Source organism: Melanotaenia boesemani, chromosome 19 (genome assembly GCF_017639745.1).
Source record: "Melanotaenia boesemani isolate fMelBoe1 chromosome 19, fMelBoe1.pri, whole genome shotgun sequence".
NCBI lineage: Eukaryota > Metazoa > Chordata > Actinopteri > Atheriniformes > Melanotaeniidae > Melanotaenia > Melanotaenia boesemani.
Window position 1 is genome coordinate 4,810,849 of NC_055700.1, and position 18,117 is coordinate 4,828,965.

Genomic DNA, 18,117 nt, shown 5'->3' on the forward strand with positions numbered 1-18,117 from the left:
CTGCGTACTGACCATGTTTAACCTACTGATTCTCCTCCTCAGGCCGATACGACGCATCCGCTGACCAAACATAGGAAGATAGCTTCATCATTCAGAGATTCCTCCCTCTTCGACATCTTCACTCTGTCCTGCAACCTCCTCAAACAGGTTTGTTCCAGAAGGTATCCTATATAATAATTACTCTGTTTGGACTCTTCAGCATTAGTTTGATGCATGTAACTTATACACTGGGTTAATAAACTAGATATAAATAAATGCAACCTTAAAATCAGCTCTGATGAATCATGTATTGTGGAACTGTAGCATGTAACTTACCCATTAGAGCAGGGGTTTCAAACTCAGGTCCTCGAGTTAAATCTTTCCCTGCTCCATCACACCTGACTGAAATGAATGGATCATTGTGCAGAAGTTGACTAGAAGCTGTTGGATTCATTTGATTTGAATCCGGTGCGGAGCAGTGAAACAACTAAAACCTGCAGGATAGCGGCTCTCGAGGACCGGAGTTTGACATCCCAGCATTACAGCTGTACATGACCTATCACGACACATGACAACTAAATAATGAGCTGACACAAACTTTACAGAAAGTGAAACCAACCAAATCAAAAAAAGAATATTTCTAAACAAGTTGGACAGAAATGAAGAAATTGACTCAAAATGAGTTGACCGTTGTCCTGGCATCACAATAAACTACATATTTTGATTTTGCCAGTTACTTTTTCTGCCTAAAATCAGTGAGAAGTTTTTTAGTCCTTGATATGTTTAGACCTCAGAAGTCATCGTCACAACATTACATCCTCCGCACTCCTCCCAGCTTGGTAAGCAAACCTCTCTGGGTCTAATTTAGTGTTGACAAGAGACTCAAATCTGTTGAGAAAATCTTTTTTTCTCTGTGGGGTGTTACTTACAGAAGGACCATAGTTATCAGACTGAGGGGCTGGTGCTAACAGACATCCTGGTACAGTCATAAATAAACAAAGCTAAATACGCCTGAATGCACTCAGGACAGATTGAGGACACATTCAGAGGTGGTTGGGACATTTTTGTCACTTTTTTAGAACAAATCAGGCCTGGGCAACTTTGAAAGATTATCTACTGACCTGATGAGCCTCCACAAGCTTCTGTAGTTCCCACCAGCCTGTTTACTGGGAAAAATAGACTCTGTGATAGCAGAGTCCAAACTCAGACAGCGTGCAAAGCATTTGTCTGTCCTGTTGGTTCTGGTCTTTTATTACTGAGCTGACCAGAACATAATTGTTTTAATTGAATCGGATGTTTAACTCAACCCAGAGCAACAGAACTAAGGCGAATGTGTTCTGTATTAAAACCCAGAGATGTGTCAAAGGCAGTGGAGCTGATGTTTGTTTGTGAGCAGATTGAATGTTTTGTATATTTAAGCCATCAGAGGTGGGATCAGAATAAACACCAGAGTATAAAAGCTTCCCTGTAGCGGTGTACTGACACTGAGCTCTGCAGCATCCCTAATCAATCACTTCTGGTTCAACGTGTTCGTGTCCGCTTCTGTAATGATGCTCGGGATTTTACAGGAGCTGATGTCGAGTTTGTTGATCAGCTGACTGCGTGATGAAGGCCACAAGTTGATTTGCATACAGTTACAGATAACCACACCCTTAAATGAGAAAGTACGAGGTAGAAATATAACATGTAGAAAGTTAAAATTCCCTGAGCTAAATAACTTCTCATTCAATGAATAAAATCATATATTTGTGGAACTACTATCTAATTTTTGTGTTATTGTATAAAGTTATATTCAAATGTTGGATCAGTCTACAATCTTCATCCCCCTGCAGAAAAAGGGCACCGTACACCCAAAACAGAGGGCAGGGGCCCAGTGGGAAAACGGGGACTCGCTCAGCGTGTTATGCTGCTACAGATGGAGCAACATGAACAAAGTGTTCATTCATCAGCAAGCCGACAGACAGCAGAGGGCAGCACTGAGGTTCATGTGTGTGTGTTCTTGTTTTCAGGCTTCAGGGAAGAACCTGAATCTGAATGACGAGTCCCAGCATGGCCTGCTAATGCAGCTCCTCAAACTCAGCTACAATTGCCTCAACTTTGACTTTATAGGAACTTCCACAGACGAGTCGTCAGACGACCTCTGCACTGTACAGATCCCCACGTCATGGAGATCAGGTGAAGATCGAGCATCGAACTCTTTCATGAGAACTCTGGGAGGAAGCGTTTTATTTCTAGTTACAGAATGAATCCTCGGTACAGAAGATATGTACCAAACATTATTAAGTTAGCCATTCGATATCAGCTGCTACCCTGGGTGCCAACTGAAAGATGTTCATTTGATTGACATACAAGTCAGTTTCCAAAGCAACAGCACTGTGCTGCCACGCATATGCCTGCCTGTAGTTCTCTTTGTGAATTTACTGCTGACAGCCCTTTCTTTTAGGATGAAAAGTCCAGTTCGGTCTGCCCAGAGCACCTGTAAAACGAAGCAGCAAACTTAATAGAGCTATGCAGTTTTTCTTTTCTTTCTTTCTTTCCTTTTTTTTTTTTTTGAAAAACAAAATGTTAAAATAGCACAAATTAATTGGTTGACCTCTATATTAAAGCAAAAATCCAGAAAGAGATACAGAATGTAAGAGAGGGAAAAAAAGAACTGACAGACGTGTTCATTAAAAAAATAAATTTAACAATAGAAGACATTTTGCCATTTCAAACAACGTTCACAGACATTTAAACATTGATTTCCACGATGTTTAAATTTCCAGGATATTGTTTTCAGAATGTAAACACACCGTGAAGTCCTTTTCTTTTAGTTAGTTTTTAGAAGTTTTTGTCACTTGAGTTAAACTTTTTCTCTTTATAAATTGACTCTGTTTTCATGTAAAGTGACTCTGAGGAACATAGTTTACATCTGACTGCGTGAAAGCAGCCAGTCTGACTGCAGCTGTTCTGCAGAGGTGAGGGAAGAAAAAAAAACTTTTTAAAGCAAAGAACTGGAACCTCATAATTTAAAAACGCTTGTTCGTGTTTGCAGGCTTTGGCTTTGGTGTGGATCATATAGAATCTGTATAAAACTACAGTATTACTCGGTCTGATCCCAGATTCACTGTAACTGTCGTTAATGTAAAATCTGATTTTATTTCTCTCCTGCAGCATTTCTTGATTCCTCCACCCTGCAGCTGTTTTTCAATTTATATCATTCCATCCCTCCATCCCTTTCTCCATTGGTAAGTGAGACTTTTCGTGTTATGCAGCCTTCAGAATAACCTGTGAAGCATCCTGTTTGAGTCTAATGTGTGTGTCTACCTGTGTAGGTGTTGTCATGTCTAGTTCAGATCGCCTCTGTAAGGAGGTCTCTCTTTAACAACGCAGAGCGAGCAAAGTTTCTCTCACATCTGGTGGACGGAGTTAAGAGGATATTAGCAAACCCACAGGTAACCTTCACATCTGCTGCACACAGCACCTGCCTTCCTGCTGCTCTGTGTGTGTGTTTTGTGAAATGTGTGTTTGTGCCGCAGTGTTTGCCAGATCCCAACAACTACCACGAGTTCTGCCGTCTGCTGGCGAGACTGAAGAGCAACTACCAGCTGGGGGAGCTGGTCAAGGTGGAGAACTACCCAGAGGTGATTCGGCTCATAGCCAACTTCACCGTCACCAGTCTGCAGGTGGGTGTGTGCCCTTTAAATCAACTTATCTCAATGTCACGTATGAGTGTGTAACTGTCATCCTTATGTGTTCCAGCACTGGGAGTTTGCCCCCAATAGCGTCCATTACCTGCTGAGTCTGTGGCAGCGTCTCGCAGCATCGGTCCCTTACGTAAAAGCCACAGAGCCTCACCTGCTAGAAACCTACACGCCAGAAGTAACCAAGGCCTACATCACGTCGCGGCTCGAGTCGGTCCATGTTATCCTCAGGTAAGACCCGCTTGACCTTTATTCCAACCAGACACCCACCTCAACCTCTGTTACCAAGTTTCTCATTAGAATAAAGTGCTGCTAGCTTCATTGTTGTTCTTGCTTGTGATGTAATCTGCCTGCTGGAAGGAACTCAATACTAACAAGCTACAACGGGGATCACCACCTTTTACAGCAAAATCAAACTAACATTGACCAGAAAGTAGATTCCTCTCCTGTGGAGGTATACTGGAACAAGGAGTGTAGTCTGTTTCGGTGACCTGGTTGAGCTGTACCTGCTGCTCATATGATCTGTGCATGAAAACATGGATGAAAGGCCTCGTATCTGTCTTTTGCAAAGAGCATCAATGAGCCTCAAGAGTTAGCATGCTAACTGCATCTGTGTGAACATGAAAGGGGTTGAGCTCTTTGAGTATTTAATTGTTAGATTGGCTTGAGTACCTCAGTAAGGGATTGATGTGTCAAACAGATTGACATGAAGAAAACCTGTAAATGTGTAGTTCTTGATTAAAAAGTGCAGTTCAATGTTTGTTTGAGTCTGAAAATAAAGAATTTGATAGGAGGAAATGGCCGTATTCTCTCCACAGAGACGGGTTAGAAGACCCCCTGGACGACGCCGGCCTCGTCCAGCAGCAGTTAGACCAGCTATCCACCATCGGCAGGTGTGAGTACGAGAAGACGTGCGCTCTGCTCGTCCAGCTGTTCGATCAGGCAGCGCAGACCTACCAGGAGCTGCTACAGTCCACCAACTCGAGCGCTGCTGACATCACTGTGCAGGAAGGTGCGCTTGGAGTAAAGTCACATTTATTATCGCTCATGTGCTCTTCTTGTTTTAGGAAAGACGGACTTGTGGCAGAACTCAGTTTTTCTCTGCTTTGTGTGCAGGTCGGTTAACATGGCTGGTTTACATAATCGGTGCAGTAATCGGTGGACGGGTGTCGTTTGCAAGTACAGACGAGCAGGACGCCATGGACGGAGAATTAGTCTGTCGGTAAGAATCTGTCCTTCCTGAAAATCATAAAAATGGTGATGCTGTATCTCAAATTTGTTTTCAAACGTTTGTTTGTTTACATCAGGGTTCTCCAGCTGATGAACCTGACAGACTCTCGGCTCGCTCAGGCCGGCAACGAGAGGCTGGAGCTGGCCATGCTCAGCTTCTTCGAACAGTTTAGAAAGATCTACATTGGTGACCAGGTGCAGAAATCATCAAAGGTAAGCTCTGCGGTGAGGTTAAGCTCCACCTGGCTCCACCCTCCCTCAGTAACCCTGCACAGTCTGCTGTTAACAGGGGGCCAGTTGATGGGACCGAGCAAGTCTTTTGTCTTCAGTTTCTGCTGTTGCTGCAGTTTTTACCAAGCCACATCGTTGGTGTTTTCATGTGGTTCATGCTGACTGACTTGTGTCTTTCTTTCTTTGGGGCTGAAGCTGCAAAATGTGATCATCTCAGATAAGTGGAGTGAAGTAGAAGCTGTGTTGTTGTTTTGTAGCTTGTCAGTACAGAGAAAAACCCAATAACCTGTCAGTCAGTACAAATTAGCCACCAGGGTCAACACCAGTCCAACAGCACGAATACAGCTGTTTAAAAGATGTTACAGCAGTGAAAATAAACAGAAATTTATTTGAATTCATGAGTTGAAGCCTAAATAAATGTGCATGTGGGAAAGAAAAGTCCCCTCTCTTTCACTTTGTAGGTTTTACATATCAGAGTATAGTAAGAAAAAAATAATTAGATTTTTATCAGATCTTAGAATGAGTTAAGTACATCCTCTGACCATCACATATCATCCCATGTCATTACTTGCTGAACAAAAGTAAGCTGAATTGCACAAACTGTAAAACTTAGGTCCATCCTTGTTGCTTCCATAACAATTCAAAGGTGAAATAGCAGCCATGTGCTGCTGATCAGATTCACTCAATTAATTCATCATTATCAGTAGCTGCGTTTACATGGAGCACTTTTGATCCAATCAAACGTCCAGTTAGAATAAAAATGCATCATGTGAACCCCTCAGCTGATCCGATTGACAGACAAAAAATGACAGCAGCAAACGGAACTGGACTGTGGCGGATGCAATGTTTTAGAAACTGAAAGAGTTAAAGACCACTGAGCATCCCCATAGTCAAAAGGTTTAAAATTAAAAGTCATCTTATTCTAAATTTGTAAGCACATCAAATGTCAAAAGTGTTACGATCATAATAAATCGTTCCATCATGTTAACACAAAACTGGTCAGGTCACCTCATCAAGTGTCCATGTAAACATGTGAACTAGAATCTTTGATCAGATTGATTTCAATCGGAAAGATGACATGATAGTACAGGAAGCTAGCGCGAACACCTCTATAAACCAGTCTTCCCAGGCGTTGACATCCCTGCAGGTTCAGTCCAAGATCAGTCTGTAATGTTCAGAGAAACTGCAAAAGTATATTGTTTTGTTTTGCTTAGTTGATACTCCAACAAAATTTCATTGTACCTATGCTTGAAATCTGAAATCTAACAAATACCCAAGCGCTACACTTCAGGCCTCAGTTCGCATGTTCCATGTTAGGGTTCATAACCGTACAATTAGAAAAAGACTGAACCAGTGTGGCTTGTTTGGAAGGGCTGACCAGAGATCGCATTGAACTGAAGCAGCCTTGTGGTTAAAATTGGGATTAAATTCATCCACAATGAATCTGATCTGAAACATTGTGCAGAAAACATTACTTCAAGTTAATAATCTCATATTGCTCATCACCTTGGAACTAGAAGAGGATAGGCTTTTTGTTTTTCCTCTATGACTAAGTGGCTGTTTCAAATGGTTTCAGATAGGGCTGGGCGATATACGATTTTTTCATATCACGATATTTATTTTCATTTTAGGCGATATCGATATATATCACGATATAAAACTCAAATCACTATTTGTCAAATTTAAATAATCTGTTGCTCATAACTGAGATGTGAAATCATCAAAAGTGAGAGGATTGTTTTGATTTAAATATTTATTTCCTACAATAGGTACAGCATGACAGATGTACTGAAGGAACCTAATGCAACTGTTTAAAATAACTTAAAAAAAAGGTACATATTACAAACTAAAAGTCAAGGCAGAAGCTTTCAAGCTTCAAAAGAGAACAATAACAAAACAGACCACTAAAGTGTTTGGTCTACTCCATTTAAAAACAAATATTAATTCTAAAAAATAGATTAACGTTTTCAAGTTCGAAAGGAGAACAGACATAAAATGGACAAGCATTTGTCAATATCAAATGAATAAGATAGAAATTAAAATTAAATTCTCAGAATCTTTCCTTGTCCTTATATACAGAAGTCTGTTGGGTTGTTTTTTTTAAATACAAAATAAAAGAAAATAAAATAAAGATTTGTTGAAACCCTTAGTGCAAATTAAAGCAGCCTCCAAAGACAATTAAATAAAATGCAACAATCTGATGCTCTAAGGCAATAAATTAGAGAAAATAAAAATCTAGACTTTGTGGGAACATGCTTTCTGCACAGTTTACAGTGCACGCTACTCTGTTTTTGTCAGACTTTAAATAACCGAAATACCTCCACACTACCGAACTTTTTGGGCCCTTCCTTTCAACAATTTCTTCGGCATTTGAACGTTGATCCGTGTCCTTTTCAGTGACCTCGTCATCCATGGTTGACGGTTCTCCAGACGAACCACTCATTTTTTTCGGCTGCCGCGTCGGCTAGTCGGCTACTGCAGCTCAAACTACACACGTGCTGCTCATTAGCTTCGCCTGTGCTGTACGTCAACCTAACCTGACCGACTATGTTCCCGGAGTGATTGGTTCCACATGGTGCTTAATTCAGATTCAGCTCTATCGCGATAGTCTCATATTACTATTGAGAAAAAGTTATTTCGCAATACATATCGTTATCGTTTTATTGCCCAGCCCTAGTTTCAGAGAAACGTTAATAGAAGAAAAAGCAGCATCAGCAGAGCTGCTGGACGCGTTCAGGCTGGGTGGTTCCTGCTTCCTGTTAACTTATCCCTTTGTTGTCCTGCTGATCCTCTCACTGAATATAACTCCGGAAGTTGTGCATCCTCCTCTGAATCCTAACCATCAGTTCTTCAGAAACAGCGCTGAACACTGTAATTTAATTCATTTTTTTTAGGATGGAACTGGACAGGATGTCCCCCGTAGTTAAACAGGGTCCACCCCGTGTGTGGTGTCAAATCCTTTATTCTCTGGAGATCCTCGTTGATTTGAATTATTACATTTCTGCAGAAACATTTCATGGTGATTATTTTGTAAATTGTGTTTTATTTGTTTATGTGTTTGTTTTTAGCTTTATCGACGATTATCAGAAGTGCTGGGTTTAAACGATGAGACGATGGTACTCAGTGTCTTTATAGGGAAAATGTGAGTAATCAGAGTATTTTTGTCTTCATTTCAGGTAAGATTTTAAACATGACGTTAATCTTTTATTACAAATAGGTCAGGTAACTCGTTTATTGGAAAGTATTTGTTGTGTAATGATCACTGGCTAATCCATGACCATATTGATGTTGTTTAATAAGATTTATTTATAAAACTTAAACTGGAAAAGGGAGAAGCCTAAATATCGACTCTCTAAAACTTGCAGTCGTGATCTGTAATTTGACAAAATGAAGGAAAACAGGAAAAAAAAAATACAAGAAAATAAATCAAAACATGTATTTATTAGAATAATAAAACAGAAAAAGAAGCTTAAACTTCTTTTTATTTAAGTGACAAAAACTTTTCATGGCATTGAAATGGACGACTTGTCTTCATTGATAGTCTGTTGTTGTCATGGCACTAGCCAAGTCACATGACTAAAATTTGGTTAAAGTGGTAACATGGGCCCATATCTGGAAAAAATGGGTGCATAAGAAGCTACCCGTCTCCATGGTAACTGATCAAACTCCACCTGCTGATGAAGCCAGTAAGATGCTGCTGGAAGCTCCTGAACTGTAAGAGAAACCTGAATTGAGGGGTTGTTTTCTTGAAAGGAAGGAAGTTAGTTTCTCAACATTTAAGGTTAATTTGACTAAAAATATGTTTTAATAAATCTTCTAAGCCTCAGACGAGCACATTCAGATCACTGACGAGTCTTTTTCTACGTTTCAGCATTACAAACTTGAAGTACTGGGGCCAGTGTGAACCAATCACCTCCAAGACACTCCAGCTGCTGAATGACCTGTCTCTAGGATATCCTTACTCTGGGTGTGTGTGTGTGCGTACGTGGGGACTTCATGTTTGTTTTTCTCTTCCCATCTGGGTGGAAAAACACAGTTATTGATCAGTTGTATGTTGGAAGTATGAAAATAGTAAAGAATCTTCTAGAGTTTCAAAGTATAGATCTTTATCGTCTGTGTGTCCTCGTGTTGTTCCTGTAGTGTTTTTCTCAGGAACAACATCTGCGGTTTAACCCTTAAAACTTCGCTACATCACCAGCAACCCTGTGCATTGCTTATACTGTCAATATTTGCATGAACAGTGGTGTGGAACTCTGGGGGGTAAATTGTGATGCATCTACCCTTTTAATGATCTACGGAAGTTCTCCAGGCATTTATATCCCGTCCAGGACGTTTACAATCCAAGAGTCTATGGTGCCTTTATATATATTTATATATACTGCCTTAATGTTAATAATAAAAAGTAAAATTAATAGATATAAAACGTTTAAAAAAAAGACTATATGGTAAATCGAGTGATCCATGATAATGACATTATCCCTCTTTCATTATAACAAAAAGATCACTGTGACTTCTGTGTTGATAAGAGACCTTTATTTAGACCTGGACATAATGATGAAGCCACTTCCTGTCAGACTTTTGACCAATTAGATAGTTTAAATTGATGGTAATGGCCAATCAGGAGCAGCTAACCATCAACAAGTGAGCAGAAAGTCCATGTGTGTCTGAAAAGAACAAAGTAATGCTCCTCTATAGCTGGCATAAAGCAAAAAGACATTTTTGATGCATGGTGGCAAAATGCAGCTGAGTGGGAGTTAGTGTGGTGAGGATAGCAGGTAAATAGTAGAAGACGAAACTGGAAATGAGGAAAAAGTGTAAATATGTAAATAGTTTCTGTTTATGTTTCAATGCCAATATTTTTTTCTCCTGAAAGCCAAGACTTGAGAGAATGATGTGCAGATGAGAAAAAGCTTGGTCAGTGTTGATCTGTGTGTTATTTCTACAACATTCTGTTAGTAATAAATTCTGCTTTCTTCTTCTGGTCGGCCTTTATGCAGCTTTATCTATTCATCCATTCATTTTACATCATTTTACCCTCATAATCTGATAACTGGGGATGTCCTGGAAAAATAATAACAGGCATATTCCTGGCTTTAGGTGTTGTTTGTTGGGTTGCATAAATGATGTAGAAGCATAAATTTAACTTCACACTCAGTGACAAAAGACTAAAAAGGAAGTAAAATAAACCACCTGGCTCTGACTTTGTTGCTCCTGGGGGTGTGTGTTGTCTCCTTGACTTCATGTCTGTGCACATACAGCAGTGTGAGGAAGCTCGTGAAGCTCAGTGCTGTGCAGTTCATGCTGAACAACCACACAGTGAGTATTTACAGTGTTTTCTAATGTTTAAACAGCACACCGGAGTTCAGTTTAATTTAATCCAGATTATTTTTGTAACTCTTAAATCTTCACAAAATTACTCCAGTCACACAGTTCATTATAATTCAAATTTGTCCTGTTTATAATAAAGCCAGTCTGAGTAAGATGTGTGTTTTGTTGTGTTTCTGTGGCAGAGTGAACACTTCTCCTTCCTGGGAGTAAACAACCAGTCCAACCTCAGCGACATGAGGTGTCGGACCACCTTCTACACAGCACTGGGACGCCTGCTGATGGTCGATTTAGGTAAACATAGAAGTTGATTTCTAACCAGAATGAAGCTCATAAGTAAAAGAGAAGTGCTTTCTGCTCTCAGACACTGAGGATGCTAACAGATCTCTGATCAGCAGAAGGAACTCTTTTTAACTAAACCAGAGGATGTAGCAGCAGATCACACTGGATGCACGAGAGGGTGAAGTTGCAGCAGTTGATCCCAGCTGTGTCTGGGGAGAGTGGTCATTAAAGAGGAAGCAGATGTAGGTGGTCTGCAACTTTTATTAATTTCATTACCATTGCTGTGCACAAACCGTCTGCAACAAGTATCCAGAGCATAGCTGCTCCTGTTACTCTGGCTCTGTGGGTAGTTTTGCTGCACATGCAGGCTCCTGTGATTACTGCGGGAAACTTGTCTCTATAAAAATGAAAAAGCTGCATCTATTCCTGGTGAAGCATCAGGCTGAGAATATAGTGGCCAACTAATGAGGAGGAGGCAGAAAACGAGAGCACCACTGATTCACCCTGGCCCCAGTACTTTAAGTTTGTAAACAGCAAACTTTTCCACATGTTAATACAACATAGTTCTCAGTCTCTGAACATGTTTAATCAATATTTAACACATGGAGCATCCAAACAAATTCACTTTGACTTTACTAGGTTTTGCTGGAGCGTTTACTGTGAGCACTCTGATTGAAAAGAGCATGATGGAATAACTTTTTACAACAAAAACACCTATGTGTGTGTGTTTAGGTGAGGATGAGGACCAGTTTGAACAGTTCATGTTGCCTCTGACGGCTGCGTTTGAAGCTGTGGCTCAGATGCTGAGTACAAACACCTTCAACGAGCAGGAAGCAAAGGTGAGACACACACATTTACACAAACTGACACACACTGTGTGCACTCACATTATTGAGTTAAATCATTTTCTCCTCCTCCAACAGAGGACTTTGGTGGGTTTGGTCCGAGACCTGCGAGGAATCGCATTCGCCTTTAACGCCAAGACGAGCTTCATGATGCTGTTCGACTGGATGTATCCTCAGCAGAGGCTCCTTACCTCTGATCTGTCATCAAAACTGAATCTAAAATAAGTTTTTTATTTGTGATATTAAATATTAAGAAGTGTCCTTAACCTGCTCTGTAGATATCCAGCATACATGCCCATCCTGCAGCGAGCCATCGAGCTTTGGTACCACGACCCGGCCTGCACTACACCTGTCCTTAAACTCATGGCTGAGCTCGTTCATAACAGGTAAAAGCGCTCTGTAATGCATCTATTAGACATATTAGTCTCCCTCTGTTCCAGCAGAGGGCGCTCTTAGACCTGTTGTAACACTGAGTCAATTCATTAAAACAGAAGATGTCTTGATGCAGCTTTGTGAAGTCCAGCTATTTCTTTAAAGCACTTTTTTTGTCTTTTACATGAAATGTGCTATACAAAAAATCTTGCCTTGGCTTACAGCCATAACAAACATCAGGACTCACCTGCTCTTTAAGCTGATCTTAAATCAAGCATTTTGCAGTTGACTCGACATCATAAAACTCATTCTTTCTTGTACAGGACTTTTCCTGTGATATGTTAAAGTAAGTAGAATCTCGGTGGCGGTGCAGACTGTGCAGCCATATCATGACATTGCTTTTTGTTCCACTGTGTGGTATTACAGAATAATGCTGCAATCAGAGGTTATGCACGCAATGTAAGATTTTAAAACACCAGCTGGTGGTATAAATACATCTGACAGTGTCTGTTAATGGAAGTTGCAAACACTGTTTATGGCACCTGAGTGTTTATGGGCAGATTCCATAACTGAGGAAAAACAGAAAATAAGTCCTTCCTTGCTGTTTGGGCAGATCCCAGAGGCTTCAGTTTGACGTGTCGTCACCCAACGGTATCCTGCTGTTCAGGGAAACCAGCAAGATGATCACGACCTACGGTACTGTAACCTGAGCCGTAAATCCCACCTCACACCTCCTGAGGCTTTGTTTCCACATCCTGGAAACTTGAAGGACAGAAGTAGTGAAATTTCCTGAAATCCTGGTTTTATTTCCAGGTAATCGCATCCTGACTCTTGGGGAAGTGCCGAAGGACCAGGTGTACGGCGTAAAGCTGAAGGGTGTCAGTGTGTGCTTCGCCATGCTGAAGGCGGTGCTCAGCGGGAACTACGTCAACTTTGGGGTTTTCCGTCTGTACGGCGACGACGCGCTGGACAACGCCTTGCAGACCTTCATCAAACTACTGCTGTCCATCCCTCACAGCGACTTACTAGTACGTTGTTCACCCCGTCGGACATGTGGAAGCTGTTTTCTGACCTGCTTCAGACTGAATCTTGTTATTAATAATCATAGAAGCTCAGTAGTGATTGATTTTACAGTTTCCTGTCAAATTCAAACAGAGAAGCTCCAAACGACCGTCTCTGCTCTGATTTACGAGCTTCGGTGGCCCAACCGACCAATTAATTCAGCTGTCTTTAACTAACGCTGTCAGCGTTAGTCTTGTGCACGGTAACCATGGCTACAGCTTTATGCTAGCTATAGAAATGGTTAAACAGACATATGAAACAAAAAGGGCAGTCTTAAACTTTATTAATCTATTTTTGTTATATGAATGTGTTTACTTTTTAACTTCATACAAACGAACCCTTTTATGAATGAGCTATTAAACAGTTATTTTTACAGGCATGTTTGCTATTAATTTATTTAGAATTTCTATTTTTTGAAAATGTTTATAAAATATGTTTTTATACATATATTCTATAAACATTTAGCTGCATCTTGTCCTGTTTATCACTGAGGCTAACTTGGTAATTACAATGAATGCAAATCTGTTAAATGATATAATATTATATCTTTTTCTTTTTAGTGAGTGGCAGTGAAGTAATGTGTTTTTCACTTTAATGAACATGAATAAGAAAATACAAATGTAAATGTGTACATTACTGCTAATTTACTTGTGTTGTCCCTTGACAGGTCTCAGATGATTTAAAAATACATATATAGCAACAAGTTGCAGACATAGGAAATAAGTTGCAAACCGGTTGTACTAACTGTTGAATAAAGTGCATTATTTAAAGTGTGAAAGTTAAAGTTAATATTTCAGGTAAATGAGGTTAGGGTGTAGTTTTAAGAATACAAGATAAAACAAACTCTATAATTTGATTAAAACATAATTACTGTATAATCACACAGGATAAGCACACAAAAAACAAAGTGAGGCACATGTATACAAACATATATGTAAACATGTCCCATATGTAACAAGATATAAGGGGAATAAACCTTAAAACACAAAAGCAAGGCTGATGTGTACAGCTCAGAGATGCATTTTAAACACGGACTGAGCACTACGCCTGAAAGGGTTAAAACATTAGTATGTATGTAATGATATAAGTAAAAAAGTTATAAATAAATGTTAGGAAAACTGGCCCAAATGTGAAATTAAACATCAGAAAACCCATCTGACGTTTTATTTATTTCACATTTGAAATCAGACTGAGGAACTTCAGTAAGCTGGTAGCTGGTGTGAAAATCAGTTGGTAATGCTTTTTTTTTTTTTTATCAGATTTGGTAGATTTTAAAAAACGCTGGAAACAATTAAAAAATAAGCTTCTGACTCTGATGGGTTCTGGTCTGGTCCCTGCAGGACTATCCGAAGCTCAGCCAGTCCTTCTATTCCCTGCTGGAGGTGCTGACTCAGGACCACATGAACTTCATCGCCAGTCTGGAGCCGCACGTCGTCATGTACATCCTGTCGTCGATATCAGAAGGCCTCACGGCACTCGGTAAAGTAGCCACCGCTCAGGTTGGACTTGAAGGGAGTTGTCTGTGTGTGTGTAGTCAGGGTTTCTACATCTGTGTGTGTGTTTCAGACACGATGGTGTGTACTGGCTGCTGCTCCAGTCTGGACCACATAGTCACCTACCTGTTCAAGCAGCTGTCGCGCTCCACCAAGAAGCGTCCTGCTCCCATGGCAACAGACGACCGCTTCTTGCACATCATGCAGCAGCACCCAGAGATGATCCAGCAGGTTGAATATTCAGCCCAATCTGAGGCACGTTTGTTCTCTGTCTCCCACCCACACACTGAGTTTGAACCTGCCGTGTTGTCTTGCCGTGTAGATGCTGTCCACCGTGTTGAACATCATCATCTTTGAGGACTGCAGGAACCAGTGGTCGATGTCACGGCCTCTGTTAGGCCTCATTCTGCTCAATGAGAAGGTAAGCCCGGCCTGCAGGCACAGCTCATATCAGAGACTTGACTATGAATGTTTTAATGTGTGTGTGTCCTGCAGTATTTTGCTGACCTGAGGAACAGCATCGTCAACAGTCAGCCTCCTGAGAAGCAGCAAGCCATGCACTTATGTTTCGAGAACTTGATGGAGGGAATAGAGAGAAATCTGCTAACAAAAAATCGGGACAGGTGGGTTATTTATTCCTTTAATGTGTTGTCAGGAAAGTGTTTAACTTTTCTTGACTGAAGACGTTCCCACATGTCCTAACTCTAAATTAGTCAGGAAAGCCAAGCATTCAGTAGAAATTCTCCTGCTTATGAATCAGGAGTATCTCTTACTGGAAGTTATCTTTGCATTGCAGCGTTACAGTGCCCCATGATGACACACACTCCCAGTAATTTGACTTTAACTTTAGAGCTTGGGAAGTCATCTCAGGTGTTCTCTAAGTTCATTTTAAGGGTTATTATAACTTAAGGATCATCCTTCAGTTAAAACTACTAATGCTGTGTTTTATTTCTCCAGTTAACATTTCTGCAGCTGCCATTGTTACCAGATACAATCATTCCTAAAACTCTATGGTTGCTCATATTTTATAAAAATAAGCTATTTAAGTAGTTTTACCACCAGATCACCATTTAATTGTTCGATAAGTGTTACCACAACACATACTGCTGTGTCCGCTTGTGCTAGACCTGCTGGTCTGGACTGTGGAATGAGATCTTCAAGTCAGACTGTACTGATCCTAGAGCCACTTCAGAACTGTAGAACCTTTATAGGAAACTGGCTTGGTTTTTATTTCCTATCAGAGAGCCACATCATTATATCCCTGTAGACTTTTTTTTTTCTTCAGTGCTTCCTGTTTAACTACAAACTGATGTCTGTAATTCCCGTCTACTTCCTCAAGTTTATTTTAGGCGCCGATCAGTTTAAAAGCTGCCCAGTATGTTTGAACAACGCTGCAGAGTTTTTGCCAAAAAAGAGACAATGTAATAACTTGATATGTTTCCTGATGTGGGCTGTCGTCACGTGAGAGGAAGAGAGGACTGCAGCATGGGCTCTACATCGAACACATTACTAACCAATAAAAAGTTGAGCAAGCCTGGGGAAAGTCTGGTTAAGAGATCCAGGCCGCTGGCCCACGACGGAGCAAATGTTTTAAGGGTAGGCTACGATGCATCAGTTTTGTTAGCAGTATGAAGGGTTTGCGAAGCCACCCTATGATGACACCCTCCCAAACACTTTAGGGCTGGGCGATAAATCGAGTATACTCGATGTATCCCGGCACGTTTTACGTAGGATATATAAAATGATTGTGAACATTGAGTATAAACTATAACAGCAGCATTTTAAGCCTCTACATGGGTTTTTCTTCGTAGCTCTCCGTCTGCTGGTCGGACAGCTAGCTGTCTGGCTAGTTAACGAGTGTTAAGAGATAGACATAATGCCAGACGTCCATTTTAAGCAGTAATTCTCAGAAATGACGACAGTGACGAGGAGACTGATTGTTCAGCTGAGCGTGTTTCCTGATGGACATGAAGTTCTTAGTGCAGAAGACATGACGCCAGACTCAGCTTGCTTTGTTTGTGGAGGTAAATACAGATGTTTGTGTATTAATTTGGAAGTTCTTGTGTAATTAGAACTTGTGGCCAGGGAAAGGGAAAAAACAGCGCAAAGGTTACCAGTGGCTGCTTCCACTGTACCTCTGTGGATACAGAATTGGAACCTGGTGCAGATTTATGACATCTGTCTCAAGTGGAATGAAGTACAACATGACTTCAGATTGAGGTCACTTTGAAAAAGGTAGAAAATGTGTCCGATTTAGTACCACATAAGAAGGTGGCCTGGGTGAGGTTTGAAAACATCTGACTTGTGCTGTTTAGACTGTAATAAAAAGATCAGATATGGGAACATTCGGGCCACGTTTGCCTGCAGTGTGAACGGAGCCTATGCCAGACAGCAGACCTGCCGCTTCAGTCCTAGAAGTGGAAGGGTCCCGGGTCCCCGGTCCCCTGTGATTCAGCTCATAGCTGATAAGACTCTGAGCTCCTCCAGAAACCTCCTCTGGCTTTGATGTGTGTTTGTGTGATATGTGAGGGCTGGTCCTCAGGCTATGGAAGCAGGAAGGAGTCATGCAGCCTCCTCATTTTAACACAAACAGCGCTGCTGATGCTTACGTGGAACACCTGTGTTTGTCTGCAGGTTCACGCAGAACTTGTCGGTGTTCAGGAGGGAAGTCAACGACAGCATGAAGAACTCGACGTATGGCGTCAACAGCAACGACATGATGAGCTGACATTCCACACAGCAGAGTCTCACCCAGCTGCAGACGGAGCGCACCCCTTCCCTCACCCCTCCCTCGCTGTCTCACAGCCTCCACCTTCTCTGCATCCGCCAACCCCCTCCTTCCCTCCCTCCCTCCCTGGGCCCGGATGCCTAGGGATCATCTCCTCACCCCCTGCCCCCCCTCCCACCCTGACACAACATTGGTTCAACTCCCCGCCTCCTTTTTTGATATAAGCATATATAAATATATACAGATCTATTTTAAAGCCAGTCTGCGTTGGTGTGACTCGTCTGGCTGTTTTAATGGGTGGGAGGAAGTGGGGGTGGGGTGGGGGGTGGTTGCATGTCTACGCACTCGAAATCACTGAAGAAGAAGGCGAGAGTGCAGCAGCTGTTAACGGAGGCCGACGGGTCGACAGGGACAAACGCCGGTAAACGTAGTAATCCGCTTCTGCCTGCCTTGTATAGAAAACACACACAACAAACCAAGTGTACATTTCTTTTCGTAACATTTTGAACAATGTTTATAATGATCGAATTTAAAACACGAAGATGATTTGAGGAAAAACAAACGAAAATAAACAAAAAACACGTGTGATTGAGCTTTTTACGGTGTAGTGAGTTAGTGCAAACTGTTTGTCTGCGTGGGGAGCGAGCTTTCCACGGGAGGGTAAAAAGGGGGGAGGTCAGGTGAGTCACGTGGTAGGGGCGGGGGGCTGGGGGGGAAGAAGGGGTGAGCACTCCTGCTGCAGAGCTGCCGCCATTAACAGGAAGCAGAGGTACACACACTAACAGAAAGGGAGAGTCAGAGCGCCCATGTTGTACATTTTTCTCAGTCTCTGCTTGAAGTGATGTAAATAGTCCCGCAGCTGCAGGCTGGCGGCGCTCGACACGGAC

General features: G+C 41.5%; 1 protein-coding gene across 3 annotated transcripts in view; it reads left to right on the top strand.

The window, feature by feature from the left end:
• Positions 1-18,117, top strand: part of xpo7 (exportin 7) — a 34,981-nt gene that overhangs the window by 15,570 nt on the left and 1,294 nt on the right. For all 3 annotated transcript variants that reach the window (XM_041969282.1, XM_041969284.1, XM_041969283.1), the window contains exons 6-28: positions 43-147; positions 1,989-2,154; positions 3,133-3,206; positions 3,294-3,413; positions 3,498-3,644; positions 3,721-3,893; positions 4,481-4,674; positions 4,779-4,884; positions 4,970-5,105; positions 8,192-8,265; positions 8,995-9,075; positions 10,376-10,439; positions 10,634-10,742; positions 11,463-11,569; positions 11,654-11,742; positions 11,854-11,961; positions 12,561-12,643; positions 12,761-12,975; positions 14,350-14,488; positions 14,576-14,733; positions 14,825-14,923; positions 14,998-15,125; positions 17,137-18,117. The exon at positions 17,137-18,117 is cut by the window's right edge and continues 1,294 nt beyond it. In XM_041969282.1, coding sequence (XP_041825216.1) covers positions 43-147; positions 1,989-2,154; positions 3,133-3,206; positions 3,294-3,413; positions 3,498-3,644; positions 3,721-3,893; positions 4,481-4,674; positions 4,779-4,884; positions 4,970-5,105; positions 8,192-8,265; positions 8,995-9,075; positions 10,376-10,439; positions 10,634-10,742; positions 11,463-11,569; positions 11,654-11,742; positions 11,854-11,961; positions 12,561-12,643; positions 12,761-12,975; positions 14,350-14,488; positions 14,576-14,733; positions 14,825-14,923; positions 14,998-15,125; positions 17,137-17,230 — 2,769 coding nt within the window. In that variant the 3' untranslated portion in view covers positions 17,231-18,117. The remainder of the gene's footprint in view (positions 1-42; positions 148-1,988; positions 2,155-3,132; positions 3,207-3,293; positions 3,414-3,497; positions 3,645-3,720; positions 3,894-4,480; positions 4,675-4,778; positions 4,885-4,969; positions 5,106-8,191; positions 8,266-8,994; positions 9,076-10,375; positions 10,440-10,633; positions 10,743-11,462; positions 11,570-11,653; positions 11,743-11,853; positions 11,962-12,560; positions 12,644-12,760; positions 12,976-14,349; positions 14,489-14,575; positions 14,734-14,824; positions 14,924-14,997; positions 15,126-17,136) is intronic.